General features: G+C 53.2%; 2 protein-coding genes across 2 annotated transcripts in view; both read left to right on the top strand.

The window, feature by feature from the left end:
* Nucleotides 1-18,769, top strand: part of ENO1 (enolase 1) — a 172,475-nt gene that overhangs the window by 110,187 nt on the left and 43,519 nt on the right. The window lies entirely within an intron of this gene.
* GPR157 (G protein-coupled receptor 157) lies at nt 7,800-18,741 on the top strand. Its single transcript, XM_074558461.1, has 5 exons — nt 7,800-8,700; nt 13,913-14,126; nt 15,338-15,532; nt 16,038-16,302; nt 17,485-18,741. The coding sequence occupies exons 1-4, from the start codon at nt 7,820-7,822 to the stop codon at nt 16,266-16,268; spliced, it is 1,521 nt and encodes a 506-aa protein (XP_074414562.1). The 5' UTR covers nt 7,800-7,819; the 3' UTR covers nt 16,269-16,302; nt 17,485-18,741.

The raw sequence follows: 18,769 nt of genomic DNA, 5'->3' as shown, positions 1-18,769 counted from the left end.
CATGCCCTCAGCACCATTCCCCCCCTGAGACTACAGGAACAGGTTTTTCCATTGCAGAAAAAAAAGCAGAAAATCTGTTTAAGTCGCTCTGCTTTGGGCTTTGCAGCCCAGTGGAATTCAGTGTCAGTCCCTCAGTGCTCCAATCCTTTCTAACAGGGCAGCAGCCAGATGTGCCAGGTGTTGAGATGGACCTGCACCTGCCAGGAACAAATCCCTCCTCTTGCAATGGTTCATGTCTGAGCAGGACCAGAGGAAGGCACTCACAGGAGTGTGAACAGCTGATGCTTCACTGGGAGCACACTCATGCCTGGAACATCATCCCTGGCTCTGTGCTTGGGCTGCTTTGGGTCCTTGTGCTGACCCTTCTGTTTGCTGTCTCTGCACAAGGGGAAATGTCCAGGCTGTTCCATCTGCAGTGCTCTGGGAAAGCTTGTGCAGAGATCCTGGGGCTCCCTGATCCTGTCACCCTGCTCTGCACACCTGTGCAGCTGCAGAGCCTCCGTGCCATCTCATAATGTGTGATTTGCCTCTACAAGGTGTGTGTGCAGCCGTGCATGGCTGCAGCAGGGGTGCCACAGGGATCTCAGGGCAGCTGGGCAGGGCTGCAGCTGAACTGGGGTCTCCAGTCAGCAGGTTCCTGACAGCTGAGGGCTTGTCCTGTGCTGCTGCTCCAGTTCAGCTGTAAATGTCCCCAGTCCCCAGCCCCTGTCCCCTCTCTGGTGTCACCAGAGCAGCAGGAGCAGCTGCAGGGCTGGCAATGCCAGGCTCAGGCTCCAGTGGGGTGGATCATTCAGGTGCCTTCACCTCCCTCATTGCCCAGCCTGCACTTCTAACAACCACTGCTGGGGGAGAGGGGGAGCCTTTTGGGAGAGGGGCTTCATGGACGGGCAGAGGAAATCCTCCAGAGGCTGTGGGGTGAGTTTGGGGTGGCTGCTCCAGCCCTGGGTCCTGCATGCAGGGTGCTGTGCTTTTGCAGGATGGATGGATGGATGGATGGATGGATGGATGGATGGATGGATGGATGGATGCCAGCTCCTGGAGCCTCTGAGCAGATTGCAAACTTGGGGGTGACATCCCTTTGCCAGGAATCCTACCTTCCTCCTCCTCACGTGGTCCTCCTCAGTGAAACACTGGATTCATCCTTGGCACCGTGTGTGGCACTTCAGGGTGTCTGAGCTCCCCTGGCCCCGGAGCTGGGACAGAAATCCCGTGCTGTGGCCGGAGCCGCTCCGTGTCCGTGCCCGTGTCCGTGCCCGTGTCCCCTTTGTCCCCGCAATCCCCGCTGTCCCCGCAATCCCCGCGGGGCTGGCGCTGCCTCCGGCCGGGCAGATTCAGGAAGAGCCTTTCCCGGGGCTTGTCCGGGCTTGTCCGGGCCTGAGCCCGCCTCTGGCTCCGTGTGAGCGGCAGCCCCGAGCCGGGTGGAGGAGCCGAGCCGAGCCCCGGTGCGCGCCCCGAGCCCCGGTAAGCTCCCAGCCCCCTGCTAGTCTGTCGTGTCGGGGTAAGGAATGTTTCCTTCTCCTTTCTCTCCCCTTCCTCCTCTGCCGCCTTTTCCCTTCCAGCCCCTAGTGCAGAATTGCACGCTGGATTTGGGGATGCTGGTCTGGATTTGGGGATGCTGGTCTGGATTTGGGGATGCTGGTCTGGATTTGGGGATGCTGGTCCTGTTTGGGGGATGTTGGTCTGGTTTTGGGGATGTTGGTCCGGATTTGGGGATGCTGGTCCGGATTTGGGGATGTTGCTCCGGTTTTGGGGATCCTAGGAGCAGTTGCATGCTGGATTTGAGGATGCTGGTCTGGTTTTGGGGATTCTGGTCCAGTTTTGGGGATTCTGATCTGGTTTTGGAGATTCTGGTCTAGTTTTGGGGATGCTGGGTGAGCCAGGTCCCCGAATTGCTGTGGAATTGGCTTCTCCGTGGTGCATTGTCATGCCAGGTGTTTACAAGGGGAACATAAAGCTGGATGCTTCCTTCTCTCACACTTGGCACAAGCTGTCCTGTCCATCCTGTCCCCAGAGCTGCTTCCTGGCTCAGTGTGGTGTCTCCAGTTCCCCTTTGTGCTGGAAATGATAAATAACACAGCTCCAGTGCTCACCTGGGGGAGGAGAGCTCTGCTTTGCCTTTATTCTGACAGCAGGCCCATCCATGCTTTGTATCTGATATAAAATGCATTCATTTGTAAGCAGCCAGCCTCTCACCTGCACAGTCAGTTGGGTAATTTATTAGCTGTGTATATGCCAGGGTATTTTGGAGTTCCCAAAAGCGGTTTTGTAGGCAAGTCCGTGTTTCCTTGTGTTTTGAGGGTAAACCACCAGTAATCTTCTAGGAACTGGTACAGATCATTTCTTAATGCAAATGGGGAGAAGTTCACAACACATGAGCCATTGTTTTGCTTCCAAAGAGAGACTCAGCTGAAGGGGCTTATACAGGAGTGGGGATCTAATTCAGTTCTCAGGTTTATATATTTCTTCTTGTTTTCATTTGAATACATGGTGGGAGAAGTGACCAGGCATTCAACCTATGCCCAGCCTGCCTGGAGCAGCCTTCCCCCTGAATAAAGAATCCTGCACCCAGTGGACCAGAGGAGGCTTTGGTAAGAGGAATTAGAGTTAAAAATTGAGGAATTAGAGTTAAAAAATTGGGGAATTAGAGTTAAAAATTGGAAGAATTAGAGTTATAAAAGTTCCTGCAGGTGTTCCCCTGGTGATGTAAGGATGCTGCTGCTGTATCTCCACAGGGGAAGCAGCTGAGGTGCAGGAGTCTCTCCTTGTCTGCAGTATTGCAGTGCGCTCCTGGGGAGCTGTAAATGCACCTCCCAGGGGTGATAAATGCACTTCCCAGGAGTGATAAATGCATCTCCCAGGTCCTTTCTGTTAGGGTTGGGCTGGGGGGAAGGCGTGGGAGCACCTGAGGGTGATAAAGATAAAATTGGGTGGTTCTGGTCACGGAAGAAAGGAGAGAGGCGTGTCCAGGGGCTCTGCAGAGATCCCTGAAAGCCCTGATGAATGGGGAGGCTGAGTCTAGCAAGGTAACAAAGGGTCTGTGGCAGTAAAATCTCTGCTGTGGATCAGCCTGGCAGCATCCTGTGTCCCAGCAGAGGATTTGGGGGCCAGGGCAGGAACATCCTGACTTGGATAAACTTGTTTGGGCTGACAGGCTGGAGCAGGAGTGGGATGCTGAGAGCCTAACCTGGCTCCTGAGCCTAATCTGGCTCCTAAACCCAGCCCAACCTGGCTGCTGAGCGCAGCCCAACTGCGCAGTGCTGGGTTAATGACTCACCCTGGCTCTCCCTGGCTGCAGCAGCCTGGACTCTGCCCAGGCTGTTTGAGCTCCTGAATCAGCAGAATGCCCCAGCCTGCTGTCCTCAGGCTGTCCTGGCTCTGCAGAGCAGGGCTGGCAGGAGCAGGGGCAGCTTTGCTTGCAGGAGCATCCCTGCATCCAGCCTGGCCTGGGCTGGGCTGGGCTCTGCTCACACCCAGGGCTGCAGGGTGATGCTGTCTGCACCTCAATTAAGAGCTCTGGCAATTCACAGCTCTGCTCAGCTGCTGGTGGGGCTGGGAGCTCCTCAAATACCAGGGCAGTGTGGGCAGCACTGGTGTCTGGCAGGGGAGCACAGGGCAGCTCTGGCAGAACATTTTGGCTCCTGCTGGAACCTTTGGGCTCAGTGTGTTTTATCTGAGCTGGCTGAGAGCCTGGGAGGGAGTGCTGTAAAGGGAAGGGATCATGCACCAAGGTGTGAAACATGTTCTGGGCATGTGAAACACATTCTGGGTGGCACAAAGGTGCTCTCGTGGCCACTGGGACAGAGATTTTCACAAAGAGATGTCTGCGACACACCAGCTCTGTGTTTAATCTCTGTAGAAACACCTGCTCCCAGATCCTACCTGAGCTGGGGAGAGCCAGGATATGGGGTTTGACACCTGTCCTGCAGCCTGGGTGCTCAGCCCTGAGCATGGCAAGGTTTGATACCCTGGTGCAGAGGAAATTTAATTTCAGTGAGAGCAAAGCAGAGCCCTGAGCCTCAGCTCCCTCTCCCTTGCTATCTGCACACAGAGCAGACTCTGGAGCCTTTGGAGTTTGGAACTGGGTGCTCTGGGAGGGGGATGGAGGCTGCGCAGCCCGAGGAGCCCAGGTGAGGTGTGCTGGGGCTGCTGCTGAGCAGCACCTTTGCTCTCAGGTGTTGCACAAGAGCCCTTGGGCAATCCCTCGCTGCGCCTGAGCCTGTGGGGAGAGGGGAAGCAGCTCCTCTGTCCTGCAGGCTGTCTTCTCACATGGTCCTGTGCTTCCAGGAGCTGAGGAATGCTGGATCACCCCGAGCTTGTGCAGTGTGTGACACAGAGTGCCCTGGACAGGTGAGCATTGGTGCCTCTCTCCTCGGTGCCCCAGTGAATTCTCTTTCTGTGCCCCCTGTGCAGTGCACGGAGCACTCCAACACTCCAAACAGGTTTGTATATCTTGAACTATTATTCAGCATTTGGAAATACTTTATTGTTCCTCTGTCTTGCCTGAATGGTGGTGTGGGAGACCTGGGTGCTCATTGAGACAAATACAGATTACAGACGAGCCGGCTGTGCTTATCTTGTTAATATTGGCAATTTTTAGAGGCCCTAACCAAGGCTGGGGGGTGAGGGACAGGACAACTGTTGATTTATGAGTTTCTTCTCCCTTTAAAGCTTTTCCTCAGTGCTGCTGCAGCTGCTCCCCTGACTGTGTGCTTGTCCCCAGCCCCTGGCCCTGTGTGAGTGAGAAGAGAGGAGGATTCACCCCTGCCCCAGCTCCCTGGTGCCAGCTGTGAGTGTTTCTTTGGCAGTGTCTTAGCTGGTTGTTGTGAGCAATAGTCGAGGAAGCAATCAGCAAGTATACTGCCCTAGAAGTGCTGCACATTGTTGGGCTTGGGCAGGAGCTGCAGCGGTGCCACGGGATGCCAGTGCCCCACCAGGGAGAGGAGGAGCAGGAGAAGATGAACTGCAAGTTTTGGTCTTTGTTTGTCCTTCCCCAGTGCCTCTGGAGGGCTCTGCTGCACCTTTCCCTGTATCAGAGCTCTCCTTTTGCTGCTTTTCTGCACCTTTCCCTGTGCAGAGCTCTCCTTTTGCTGCCCTGCCCTTTTTCTGTTCCAAATCCCTTGCATGAAACACCTGGAGTGGTTTATCATGACCATTCTCCACCCATTGGCTCTCGTTCTCAGCTTTTCTGTCTCACCTGTGCTGAAACCACACCTGTGGGCAGCCCCGTCCCTTGCACACGGGGTTGGGTTGGCACTAAAAGCTGCACCCCAAAATTCCTAACATTTGGCCTATTTTCTAACTACTAAATAGAAGTGCAGTCCATACCTTGGCTGTTATAGATAATGAGAATATCAGAGAAATATCATTGAAAATGGCACAAAGATCAGTGCAGGGGCAGCCTCTGCGTTCTGTGTGAATTCCCTTTCCAGTGCCCCCTCCCCAAGGTGCCACCCCTCCCTCCATGCATGGCCAGGTCCTAAATGGAACTTTTGCTGTTTGTTGGTGGCATGCTCTGTTTCATTGTGGAATGCACAATATTAAGATCTTAATTTTTCTCCACACAGCCGCAGCGTGAAGGAATATCCCATATTAATCCCCCTAATTTAAATTTGAAATTAATGACTGTCACAACACTCTGAGCATCCTTTAATCCATTGATTGCTGCTGGATGGGTTCCAGCAGTGTCACTAATTACATTCTGCCTGCAAAAAAAAATATATTCTCATTGCTGGTGGCTTTTCTTCTGAGGGCTGCTGGCTGGAATTCCTGTGCCACCTCTGCAGCCTGAGACATTTTTTGATGGCCCAATCACAGACACACTTGATGCATTCTACAGCAGCCGATAACTATTATTTACATTTTGGTTTCCTTCTCCTCAGAAGGAAAAAATCCCAAGAGAGGATTTTTAGTGAAAGGATGTCTGTGGCACGTGGGCTGGGGATGGGACAGCAATCCCTGTGCCAGCAGTGACCTCTGCTGGGCTGGGCTGCCTGGGGACACTGGGAGTGCTGTGCTGATATGCAGAGGTGCTGTGGGCTCTCAGCATTTTTAAATTTTCATTTAAAAGCCCCAATGCATATGACCATGTTCCCAGTTAATGGAGAACTCTGCCTCAGCCCAACTTCCTACCCAGCTGCAAAGGCAAAGTAAAAACTTCTTGTTAAAAAAATAAATTAAAAGGTTATATCAGTACATTCTGCCTCACAGAGGAGGTAAATTTATGCAGTTACAGCTCACCCAGTGCTTTAGAAGATGCAGAGTGCAGCCTGTGTGTCAGAAAGCTCCTTTAGTAGTTGATGGGGTGAATTCCAGTCATTAAAAAAGATTTCTCTGTGTCTTTTCACCAAATACCATGTTGTTTCATCTCCCTGTGCTGTAAAAAGCAAATGAAGGTGAAATTCTGAAAGGAGAATTTTCATTGTGTGCATTGCTGTGTGACAAACCCCTTCCTTAGATTTATTCCTGAGCTGTAGACAATGCTGCCTTTGAGCTGAGCTGTGTCTTTGGGCCCTCCCCAGATATTCCTGTTCCGTGGGCAGCTGCAGATTCCTCGGGGCTGGAGGAGGAACCGAGAGGAGGATTTGCTCAGCTGCTCCCCTGCCCTGCAGGGAGGAATGAGGGGGCAGCATCAGGTGCAGGAGTGCCAGAGATGCTGCATGTGGAGGTGATGGGGACCTTTAGTGAGAATTCTTTGCCTTTTGTCACTCAGTTTTGAAGCACAAACTCTGAGTATGGCCTGCTGCAGAGTGGTGACTTCTGTGTGCAAACTCCCCATACTCCTCTTTTAGAGAACAGGGAGAGACCTGGCAGAAAATCCTCTGTCTGCCCTATTTCTGATTGTTAAGGCAAAGATCAATTTCTCTGGGTTTTAGTTCAACAGTTTATGATGACCTGACAAGGCGCTTTTTAAAGAATATTTTAGAATATCTGAATCACAGCCACAAGTCAGTGGAAATGCAAGTTCTGGATTTATCTTGGTTCTCTATCTGGCAAGACTTGATTAAGCTGTGTTGTGGAGCCTCATCCATCACCCAAAATAAAAGCAGCACTCACCAGGCAGGGTGTTTGCTGATGTGGTTTGTCTGGATGTCTGTGGTAGGTTGGGCTTGCGCTATAAAAGTGGGGAAAAGGGAAACGAGGAGGAAGCCAAGAATGTGTGAGAGCAACAACTGGGAATGCAGCCCTGACAAAGCTTTGTGGGGTTTTTTTGAGGGGTCAGATGGTAGCTAAAGAAAGCCTGCAATAGTGATAAAGTTAAAAGAGCTGTTGTCAGATTGTGTGCAGGGCAAATGCAAACTGCTGCAGCTTCCTTTTTCTATAAGGAACATGCAGGGGGCATCACGCTCCGAAATAAATTCCTAAAAGAGTAAAGGCTGCTTGACTGAAGTTTAACCCAGTGGTAATTAAGGTATGTTGGAATAAGATCTTGTTTCCAAAGGCAGCAGTTTGTGTGTAAATCAGTGAATAAATCCCGGTGGCTCTGGCTCAGCAGGGAGAGCTGAGCGCTGTCCTTGGGCAGGAGGTGTCCGTGGCAAAGGAAGGGGAGAGCAGAGAACAAAGCAGCCCAGGGCTTTGCTCCTTGTGCTCCTGGCCGCCGGGGCGGGAGTTTTGATTGAAAGAAAAAAGGAAAAAACTGGAAAAAAGAGTTTTCTGTGCTGCGGGGCTGCGGTGGGGGCGCTCCGTGCGCCCCGGCGGGAGCGGCTCCCAGTCCCGATCCTTGTCCCTATCCCCGTACCGATCCATGTCCCGTTCTCGGTCGGTCCTTGTCCCGCTCCCGGCGGGGATTCCCTCGGCACCGAGGGGGCCGGGCCGCTCTCACATGACGGCGGGGGCGGGCCGGGTCCCGCCGCTCCCGGGGCTCTCCTGCGGCTGCCGCGCCGCCCTCCCGGCCGGTGCCGGCTCCGGGAGAGCGCTCCGGTCACCGCGGACACAGCGCTGCCTTCCCGGCCGGTGCCGGCTCCGGTCACCGCGGACACAGCGCCGCGGCCGGACCGGACCGGACCCTCCGGCAGAGCGCGCCCGACCCGCGGGGCTGCATCGCGCTGAACCGCCGCTGTCCCTTCGCTGTCCCTTCGCTCCATCCCGCTGTCCCCTTGCTCCCTTCGCGGTGCCCTCGCTCCTCTCCTCTGTCCCCCCGCTGTCCGCTCTGTCCTCGCTCTGTCCCCTCGCTCCATCCCTCTGTCCCCTTGCTCCCCTCTCTGTCCCCTCGCTCCATCCCTCTGTCCCCTTGCTCCCTTCGCTGTCCCCTCGCTCCATCCCTCTGTCCCCTTGCTCCCCTCTCTGTCCCCTCGCTCCATCCCTCTGTCCCCGCTCTGTCCCCGCCATGCCGTCCCCGCTGCCGCCCACGCGGGTGCCGCTGGCGGAGCGGGTCCCGGTGCTGCTGTCGTGCGCGCTGTCCTGCGCGGGCTCTGCGCTCCTGCTCTGCTCCCAGGCGCTCTGGCCCGAGCTGCGGACGCGCCCGCGGCAGCTGCTGCTGCACCTGAGCCTGGCCGACCTGCTCTCCGCCCTCTCCTACTTCTACGGCGTGCTCAGGGACTTCCAGGGCACCTCGTGGGACTGCGTCCTGCAGGGAGCCCTGTCCACCTTCGCCAACACCAGCTCCTTCTTCTGGACCATGGCCATCGCGCTCTACCTGTACCTGAGCATCGTCAGGGGCTCCCCCGCGGGCCAGGGCTTGCTCTGGGGCTTCCACGCCGTCAGGTGGGTGCTGTGTGCTGTGCTGGGTGTCTGTCCCCTGAGTCTCTGTCCTTTCCTTCTCCTCCTCTTCCCCTCAGATTCCTCTTGAAATTCCTTTTGGTGCCTTTTAACTAACCGACCCTGCTTGTTTCCCCTTTCCCTTCCCAAGTGAGCAGTTGGAGACGTGGAAAAGCTGGAGTGTTTTTTTTTTGTTCAAGGTCGCTTAGAAAATTCTCTGGCAAGTTCTAATGACTGGAAATCCTGGCTTGGCTTTCCCTGCAGTCTGCTCTGATGTTGTAGAAATAACATAACAAACCCTGTGTCTGTGATACCTGCCTGCTGCTGCCCAAGCTTCTGTGTCTGGGATCTGTTTGCACAGGTCAGCCTGGTGTGTGGATCCTCCCCTCTGCCCAGGCAGGTTGCTGTAATCCCACACTCACAGGAGAATGTTCCTCACATGTGGTGAAACTGCCGGGGAAGCGCTCTGAAGGTTGTTTTGGCATGTTTGATTGAAAGCGAGACAAACCAGTCCACAGCGTAGCTTTATGTCTCAGTTTCTGCTATTTAGGGCACTGGTTCTCCACATCATGTTTAGTAAAAGTTTTCATTATGCAATTGGAGCTTGTGGAATCATGTGCTGTGTCCACGCTGAGCAAAACAGTGATCCCTTAGTCCTCCGTGCTGCCAAGCTCCTGCAATAAATTATAAGAGCAGAGATCTGTTTTAAAAGGGAATAAATAAAAAAAAAGCCCTCAGGACAAGTAGAGAATTTTCTTTGGTTTCTTAGTCAAATATTTGACACCTTTTAGTTTCAAACAGTAGAGCTGAGCCCAGCTGAGGATGGGCAGAGAGGCTTTGAGGCTGAGGGTGAGCCAGGGAAGGGAATTTCAGCCCTGAGATTGCTGCTGGTGAGGACTTGGGGGGCTGCACAGGGCCCTGGGCACCCCGGGCTGCTGCAGGAGCTGGGGAAGGTGCCCTGCAGGAGAATTAATAATGGGTAATAATGAGAATTAATAATGATGTTATCCCATCTGCAGCAAAGCAGAGTTGCACTCTGAGCTGTGGTGAGGGCAGGGTGCTCCTAAAGAGCCACGTGTTGCTAAATGGATGTAAAACCCAAGTCTGGCTCCTTCCTGGGCATCCTGGCTCCACCAGGCACATCAAAGAGCTCAGGCAAATCTGGCCTAGTGGTAATTTTCCTGTCTGCTAATTGCCTGTGTGGCTTTTGTCTGTGCTTCAGTTTCTCCATCTGGTTTAGTGCTCCTCAGCCTTGTCAGCTACCGAGTGTGGAGACAAACAGAGGCACTGAAACAGAGCTGGCTGCAGTCTGTGCACTCCCTGAAAACTAAAAATCCTGGAGGGAGAGAGATTGCTCTACGCCTGGCACAGAGGGAGAGATGCTCTGAGGGGATTTGTTCCGTTTATTTTCAGTTCTTTGCAATGAAAATGAAATGCCACCTTCAGTCCCTGCTATTGATCAGCACCATCTGCTCTATTTAAAGGCTGTTGAGCACCTGTGATCAGGTTCTGTTTTGTAAATGCCTGTTCTGTGCAGAGCCAGTGTTTAAAGGTGTTTCTGCTTTATGATGTGTCTGAGAAGCCAGAGACAACAAGTGAGGACATGTTCTGTGCCCATCCCCTTGTGACACATCACCCTGCCTTCCTTCCCTGCACCTTTGTAGTTACCTGAGAAATTAAATTCTGAATATAATCCTTGGGGATGGAGCTGGCTAAATACACGTTGGAAGTCAGAACCTGGAATTTTCCTGAGGGAATCAGGGTGTCACAGCGGCTCAGACCCGTCAGGCAGGTTTGTGCCGCAGGAATTCCTGTGGGAGCGCATCCACCAATGCCAGCCTGCAGAGCTGCACCTCTGCTTTGCTTCTAAACCTGTTGAGCTTTGAGAACAAGCCTGCAGCCAGCTTTGGGAACCCTTAGGTAGCTGCAGAATGTCAGTTCTGGCAGTGCCAATGGCCAGGCTGCCTCACTGCTCTGAATTCCCCAGAGTCGGGAATCACCTGCTGGAAAACATCACCTTTGTTGAGAGAGAAATTCATCCAAACTCGGGGTGAGGAATGGAGCAGGCAGAGCCCACCTTGGGGTTGTTTCCTGCTTGCCTTTTGGTGCCAATTGCTGACCATGTTTTGAAGGGTTTTAATTTCATGATCAGGCTGTGCAGATCATTATAACCACAAATATATTACTTTTAAAAATCTATAACGTATGTATGCTTATATATTAAAATATATGAGATATACATATATAACATGAAGAGATATGCATGGTTATAAATGTGTGTGTATATATATTAAAATATGTTTTATATACATACACATTTATAACTACCTATAAATGTATCCTATCTATAATGCATATCTATTCAGGTTATATATTAAAATATATGTTATATAGATAAATACACATTTATAACAATGCATATCTATTCATGTTATATATTAAAATATGTTTTATATATATATATATATATATATATATATATATAAAAATTTTAATATATAACACGAATAGATGTTCCTCCTGCACTGCCTGGGATGTCCAGGATTTTTCTCTCCTCGCAAATCCCTGTCCCCAGAAGGAGCTGCCTGCAGGCAGGATGGCTCCTTGGCTAACCTGTGCAGGCAGGTGACAGCAGCTCACCTGCCTGTCAGAGCCCTCAGGGGGAAAAGCAGTGCAGCACAAATCAAAATGTGCTTATTGGGCAATCTGACCCCAGAGAACCAGGGCAAGTCCAGCTGAACGCTGCTGGAGCTGAAGGGGCCTCACCTTGCCTTGCTTTGGTGTGGCTGTGCAAAGATCTGCTGGGTTGGAGGATATTTTTATTCATAGATCAGCAGGAGCTGTGTTGGAGGAATAAATGTTGCTGTGTCTGCCTTGCAGGTTGGATTTCCAGCTTTGTACAGGAATTGGGAGTCACCTTCCCTTCTCTCCCACTCTGTTTGCATCCAGGTGTGCTGTGGAGAGCCCAGCTACAGAATTGCTCTTTGGGATTTAGGGGATATTTCTGCTCTCTGTTATCTGGGATCCCTTTTATTGCAGTGCTCACCCACACCGTGCTGATGATCTGTCCTGGTTCAGTTCCTGCCCTCCCAGCTCAGTGGAAGCTCTGACATTTGGCAGCCCCCCTGCATCTGTGGAGCTCCTGAGAACAACTGAACCTCCACTCTCAGTTCTCCTTTCCAGCTGCTGACATGGAGCTGGGCTTCACAGAAATGCCTGATTCCTTCCTAGCTCCGCTCTGATTTCCCTCTGTTGGTAATCCTTCTGCCTGGTGTCAGTGGTAAATGTCCATCTGATCCCAGAATATTCCAGTGAAATGAACTCCTGTTAATGCAGCAGTTTTGTTCTTCCTTTCCCCAGTTATCTCCTGAAGGTTTTTAAGTCCCTTTCTCAGTGGTGAGTTGTTTCCTCTGTGTCTGTGCTTACCCTGTCCTGCCTTACATCCACGCTCCATCATTTCACCTGGTTTTATCATCATTCTTTTGCAGTTTCAGCTCACTGATGAGATCATTATTTGTAAAACCGTGTAAAATTAGTTTCTCCATTCACTTCCTTTTTCTTGCTGCCTTTGTGCCTTTCCATGGTTTCTTTTAGGAAGTGCCATTTCTCTTTAATTCTCTACCTTAGTGCAGCAGTGCTGAGAGTGGAATGTCTTTGCATTTGCAGTTGTTTTCTGAGAAATCCCCAGTTTCACCAAAAGGGCTCCTGAGCTGTGTGGAAACTTTCCTGGTGGTGGTGGTGACGTTTGGGATGTTTTTAGAAGTCTGCTCTGATAACAGAGTGGGGAGGGCTTCCTGCAGCACCCCTGTCCTTAAATAACAGCCCTGGCTTGGAATAGCACTGCCTGTTCTGAGCTGAGCCTGAGACAAAATGTTCCACACGGGCTGCACATTGACTCTGAAGGTTTTTACAGCCTTATATTTATATTTGTTTGTTTTGTCAGTAGGTGAATCCAGACATTATTTCAGAGTAGGAAATGGGGTATTTTTGAAATCTAATACCATGGGATTATCTCTGGTGCTGCAGTTGGAGTTTCAGATAATCTGGTCAAGGCAGCTGCTCTTTGCCCACCTGGTCTGGAATCTGATTTTTGGGGGCAGGATCTCCCTATGCTCCCTGCAGCTGCTCCAGGCTGTCAGAGGAGGGCTGTGTGAGAGGAAGGCAGTCCTGGGTTTGTTTTCTGTGCACCTGGGAGAGAGGAGGGCAGTGCTGGAAGCTGGGGTGGCAGGGGACACACTCAGCTGGGTGCAGGGGACACACTCAGATGGATTCAGGTGACACACTCAGCTGGGTGCAGGGCACTCCTGTGGTGGAATTTCTGTTTGGGCTGCTGGGATTCCTCTGCCCTTCCTCACAGCTTCTTGTGGGCAGCCCAAGCTGCTGAGTGACTTCATTCCAGTGTGTCACCACAGTTATTTTTCTTCTAAATGCTTCCCTGTATTTGCCTCTGCTATGAAGTGAGAAGCCAAAGTCACAGCTCCAAGTTTTGAGGATGTGGCTCCTCTTTGCTTTCTTAGCTTTTTACTGTTGCTCCCAGTACTTTTCCCTGCGTCTTTGTCCTTCAGAAACCATATTTTTGCTTCCAAAATACTGACTGCATCTCCACTTAAAAGCAAAGCAAGAAAACACACCGCTGACAGAATGAAGTTGTGGATTTCTTTGAGTGCAGAATTTCACTTTGGAATGGGAAGGTGGGACTTGGCTGCTTGTGCTCTGAAAGCTCGGGATCAGCTGGCTGCAGGAAAATCACATTTTACAGTGCCCTGGCCCTGTGATGGTGTTCACAGGGGTTTTGGATGAGGGAAGAGACGAGGATCTGACTCCATGTTTCAGAAGGCTTGATTTATTATTTTATGATATGTATTACATTAAAACTATACTAAAAGAATAGAAGAAAAGGTTTCATCAGAAGGCTGGCTAAGAATAGAAAAAGGAGGAATGTTAACAAAGGCTGCTATCTTGGACTCTGTCTGAGCCAGCTGACTGTGATTGGCCATTAATTACAAACATCCAACATGAGACCAATCACAGATGCACCTGTTGCATTCCACAGCAGCAGATAACCATTGTTTGCATTTTGTCCCTGAGGCCTCTCAGCTTCTCCTAAGGAAAGGATTTTCCATAAAACATGTCTGTGTCCCCTGCCACCATTTCCTGGGGTCTGGGGGCTCCTCTGGGGACGCCCCAGGCTCAGCCCCCTCTCTGTGTGTCCCCCCAGCTGGGGTGTCCCCCTGACCATCACCGTGGCTGCTGTGGCCCTCAGGAAGATTGGCTACGACGCCTCCAACGTCTCCGTGGGCTGGTGCTGGGTCAACCTGGACGCCGAGGACCGGCTGCTGTGGATGCTGCTGGCAGGAAAGCTCTGGGAGATCCTGGCCTATGTCACCCTGCCCGTGCTCTACCTCCTCATCAGGAAGCACATCAACAGAGCTGTGAGTATTTCTCCTCAGGAAGCACGTTAACAGAGCTGTGCGTATCTGCTAGGTGGTTCTGTCCCCCCACACTCTGCATTTCTTGCTCCCTGTTCAGGCAGGAGGGGTTCACAGCCCTGAAATGTCCCTGATCCAGCAGCACCATCACACAGTGCCTTAGCACAAGCTAAGAATGCAAAAGCCCTTTGAAAACGAGCAGGGGGTGTGGGATGCTCATGAGGGAAATGCTACAGTAAGAATTGAAACAGAATGTGAAGGACAAACTCAGCTTTAATCAGTTTTCTGCAGTTCCGCTTGTACCAAGGTTGGAATTCTCAAGCCTCAGTGCTTTCAGCGATAGTTTGTGTTTGTGGATGTTATTTTGTACTGCAGCCCAAAGCTGCAGTTGGGAGCCCAGGCACTGGATGGCTCTGGGCTCCACGCAGGAGGCTCCCTGTCCTGGCAGGGTTTGGAATTCAGAGTTCAGTTGTTCTGTTCCTTGAGAACACAGAATCTGGGCATCTAAGGCAGCATTTGCATTACACACAGATCCAGATGAGAGCGGCAGAGGGAGCTGCACCCAGAGATTCCCTTTCTCTCAGCTGGGTTAGGGGAAAAGCCCCACGTGTGGGTGGGTGTCCTTCTGGAAATTCTGTGTCTGCTTGTGGTGGTGGTGGGGATGAGCCCAGCCCTGGTTAGGGCAGGATCCTGCAGATGGTTTGGGAGAACGAGGTGATTTTCAGTGTCCAGGGAAGGGAAGGGAAGCTGGGGAGGGTTTGCTGGTGCCTGCCAGCATCACCTGGGGTGCAGCAGGCAGGACACGGTGTCCCAGGCTGGGCACAGACAGCAGCGTGACCTGCTGGAAACCTGAGCGGGCTCCTGCCCCTGCCAGGACTGCTGGGCAGGCTGGGGACAGGGCTGGGGACACTGCTGTCCCTCCCCAGTGCTGGACACGCTGCTGTCCCTCCTGTCCCTCCCCAGGGCTGGGGCAGGGCTGGGGCAGGGCTGGGGCAGCTGGCCCCGTTGTCACCTCGGGATCAGAGCAGCACAGGGAGCTGTCGCTGCTCGCCTTCCGCAGCAATGTCACTGTCCCCAAAGGCAGTGTGCGCTCTTCACGGCAGCCCTGCTCCCCTCTGAGGGTTCCGTGGCTCTGGGCAGGGCCCTGGGGCTGTGCCCCGTTTCAGGCTCCTGCTCACCCCTGTGCTGTCCCTGTCCCTGTCCCTGTCCCGCAGCACGCTGCCCTCTCCGAGTACCGCCCCATCCTGCCCGCAGCCCCGGCCCTGCGGCCCCGCGCCAGCCTGGCGGACAAGAAGCTCATCCTCATCCCGCTCATCTTCATCTTCCTCCGCATCTGGAGCACGGTGCGCTTCGTGCTGACCCTGTGCGACTCCCCCGCCGTGCAGAACCCCGTGCTGGTCGTGCTGCATGTGAGTGTTTGCTGGGGATGCACCCCTGGGCAGATGTGGTGCACACCTGGGCACCGGGCTGGGCAGATGTGGTGCACACCTGGGCTGGGCAGGGTGGGAGCTCCCAGTGTGGCTTCTCTCGGTGGCACCGAGTGTTGCAGGAGCAGCTGCTGCCCCCAGGCGATGCCCGGGCTGCAGCAGAGGCAGCAATGCAGCAGGAGCTGCTGCAGCAGCATCTAGCGGCTGCAGAGGAAAGCTGCACCGGCAGGGACGGACAGGGAGATGTTGGCTGTCTGTCCTCCAGCAGGGCTCAGCCTGCGCCTGCTCTACACCAGCGCCAGCGCTCAACAGCTCCTGCTCTGCTTTTGGGTGTTTTTTGGGGAAAACCCTCATTTCTCTGAGTTCCTTGTCCTCAGAGGGGGTGCCTGTGCCCCTGCAGCTGCTGTGGCACCCTGTGGCAGGTGTGAGCTGTTCTCTGGGGTGCCCGGGGGCATCCCTGGTCATTGCTGTGCTCCTGCCCTCGCAGGGCATCGGGAACACGTTCCAAGGAGGAGCCAACTGCATCCTGTTCGTGCTGTGCACCCGGGCGGTGCGGGCGCGCCTGCTGGCCCTGCTGTGCTGCAGCCCCTCTGCAGAGCTGCCCTGGCATGGGCAGGGCCCCCCCGGCCCCTGGCAGCGCCCCCAGACCCGCGGGGATGGCGACAAGGACAGGGACAAGGACCTGGATGTGCCAAAGCCGCTGCTGCCCAGCACCTGAGCTGGCCCTGCTGCTGCTGATTCCTCCTGCCATGGTAATTCCAGTGAGCCTTTCCTCTTCCCATGGTAATTCCTGTGAGCATTTCTTCATCTCATGGTAATTCCAGTGTGAGCATTTTCTTCTCTCACGGTAATTCCAGTGAGCGTTTCTTCATCTCATGGTAATTCCAGTGTGAGCCTTTCCTCCTTCCTTGGTAATTCCAGTGAGCCTGTGGAAGGAGGATGGAAGGAGTACCTGAGCTGCAGGGCTGTCTGGCCCACAGGAATGGGGCACCAGGCAGAGCTGAGGAATTGGTGGCTGTTTATAATGGGAAATGCCACGTGCACACTCATCCCATCAGTGCTGCACAGATTGGGTTTTGGGTGTTTGGTGCCCCCAGTTCTCCCCACCAGGGGACACCTCTGCGGGCAGAGATGATTCCTGTTCTCCCCTGAAGCCTTGGCATTCACACCATAATTATATCAGTATATTTATATGATTATATCCCTATATTTATATAATTACATCAGTATGTTTAAACCCTGTGCAAACACCCCTGAGCCCATTCCATGGGGCTGCTGCATGGCTCTGCTCCTCAGCCTCCCTGGGGTCCCTGAAAGGCAGATGGAAGCATCTCATCTGTGCCACGGATGACTCCAAGAGTTGTTTTTTCTCCTTTCAAAAGGCTTTTATAAACTTCTGAAAGCCAAATAGCAACCTTGATGGCTCAACCTCCTGTGAGTCCCACAAGGCTTGCAAAGAGGAGATGTGTTAAACTTCTTGCAGAAAGGTGGGATAGAAATGTTTAAATTTTATGAGATTCAGTATCGTGCTGTGTTCCATTTGTTGGAGCCAGCCCTGAAGAGAGAAAGAATTGTCACCAGCTTGGCTTAGGGGAAAACAAAATATCAGAAAAAACAACACCAGAAAGAATCCAAACAGATTCCATGTCCTCAGTTCGCCTTTTCCCATTACAGAGCTGTGAGAAATGCTTTGGGAGGAATGGGCCAGGTCACATTTCCAGCTCAGGGGTGTGACTGCCACTGTCCCTGCAGGTTTGGGGTGGTGGCAGTGCCCTGCAGTGACCATCACTGTCCTGTCCCTGTCCCTGCAGTGACCGTCACTGTCCTGTCCCTGTCCCTGCAGGTTTGGGGTGCTGGCACAGCCCTGCAGTGACCGTCACTGTCCTGTCCCTGTCCCTGCAGTGACTGTCACTGTCCTGTCCCTGTCCCTGCAGGGTGCTGTGACAGCCCCCCAGAGGGAGCTGCAGCCCGGGGAAAGCGGCGCTGGAGATGCTGAGCCCTGCCCGGGTCCCGGAGCTGCTCGGCTGTGTCAGGACGCTCTGGAGCGCGCTGCCCTCCCGTCTGTCTCCCCTCCTTCCCACCGGGAAGCTGAACCCTCGCTTGGGGTCTCGCTTTTCTGCCTGCCCAGGCTGGTGTGGTGAGTTCTGAGGTGAACAAAGCCAAACCAGGAGCTGCTGAAGGACTGAGCTGGGCATGGCCCTCAGTGTGGTGAGAGCGCTGGGAGCCCCAGCCTGGCTCTGTTCTGCTCTTGGACTGGGACAGGACAGGGATTATTCTGTGGTGCTGCTGGATGGCGCCTCTGGATGCTGAACCTCCTCCCTGGTGTTTGTTTGGGGGCTGTCACCATTCTGGTTTTGGGGATGCTGATCCACCATTGGAATTTTGGGAATGCTGATCCCTCTCCCTGGTGTTTGGGGCTGTCACCATTGTGGGATGCTGACTCACCATTGTGGTTTTGGGGATGCTGATCCACCATTGGAATTTTGGGGATGCTGATCCCTCTCCCTGGTGTTTGGGGCTGTCACCATTGGGGTTTTGGGGATGCTGATCCACCATTGGAATTTTGGGGATGCTGATCCCTCTCCCTGGTGTTTGGGGCTGTCACCATTGGGGTTTGTGGGATGCTGACTCAACATTGGGATTTTGGGGATGCTGATCCCTCTCCCTGGTGTTTGGGGCTGTCACCTTTGGGGTTTGTGGGATGCTGACTCAACATTGGGATTTTGGGGATGCTGATCCCTCCTCCCTGGGGTTCAGGGGCTGTCACCATTGGGTTTTTGGGGATGTTGATCCACCATTGGGGGTTTGTGGGATGCTGGTCTCTCCTCCCTGGTGTTTGTTTGGGGACTGTCACCATTGGGATTTGTGGGATGCTGATCCCTCTCCCTGGTGTTTGGGGCTGTCACCATCGGGATTTTGGGGCTCTCCTGATGGAAGCAGAGCCCTGTGGCTCCCCAGGGATTGGGGATGTGCTCAGGCTCCAGCAGGGACAGCCCTGCCCACAGCAGGGCAATGCCTGGCTCACAGCTCAGCTCCTGGGCTTGCTCTGTGCCTTGGATCACACTGGGCAGGGGCTGGGGCTGTGTGTGCCATTTGGAGATGATGTTTTACCTCATTCACAGCTCTTTGCTTGTGTTTTTCAAGTATTTTCTCTGAGTTTTACAAAATAAAGGTCAGTTTCTTTACCAGGACAGTGCCCAGCGTTGCATTTGTGCAGCA

The sequence above is a fragment of the Zonotrichia albicollis genome, chromosome 25 (assembly GCF_047830755.1).
Source record: "Zonotrichia albicollis isolate bZonAlb1 chromosome 25, bZonAlb1.hap1, whole genome shotgun sequence".
NCBI classification, from domain to species: domain Eukaryota; kingdom Metazoa; phylum Chordata; class Aves; order Passeriformes; family Passerellidae; genus Zonotrichia; species Zonotrichia albicollis.
Note: the sequence above shows the minus strand (reverse complement) of the source record. Positions and strands in the feature narration are given on the sequence as shown.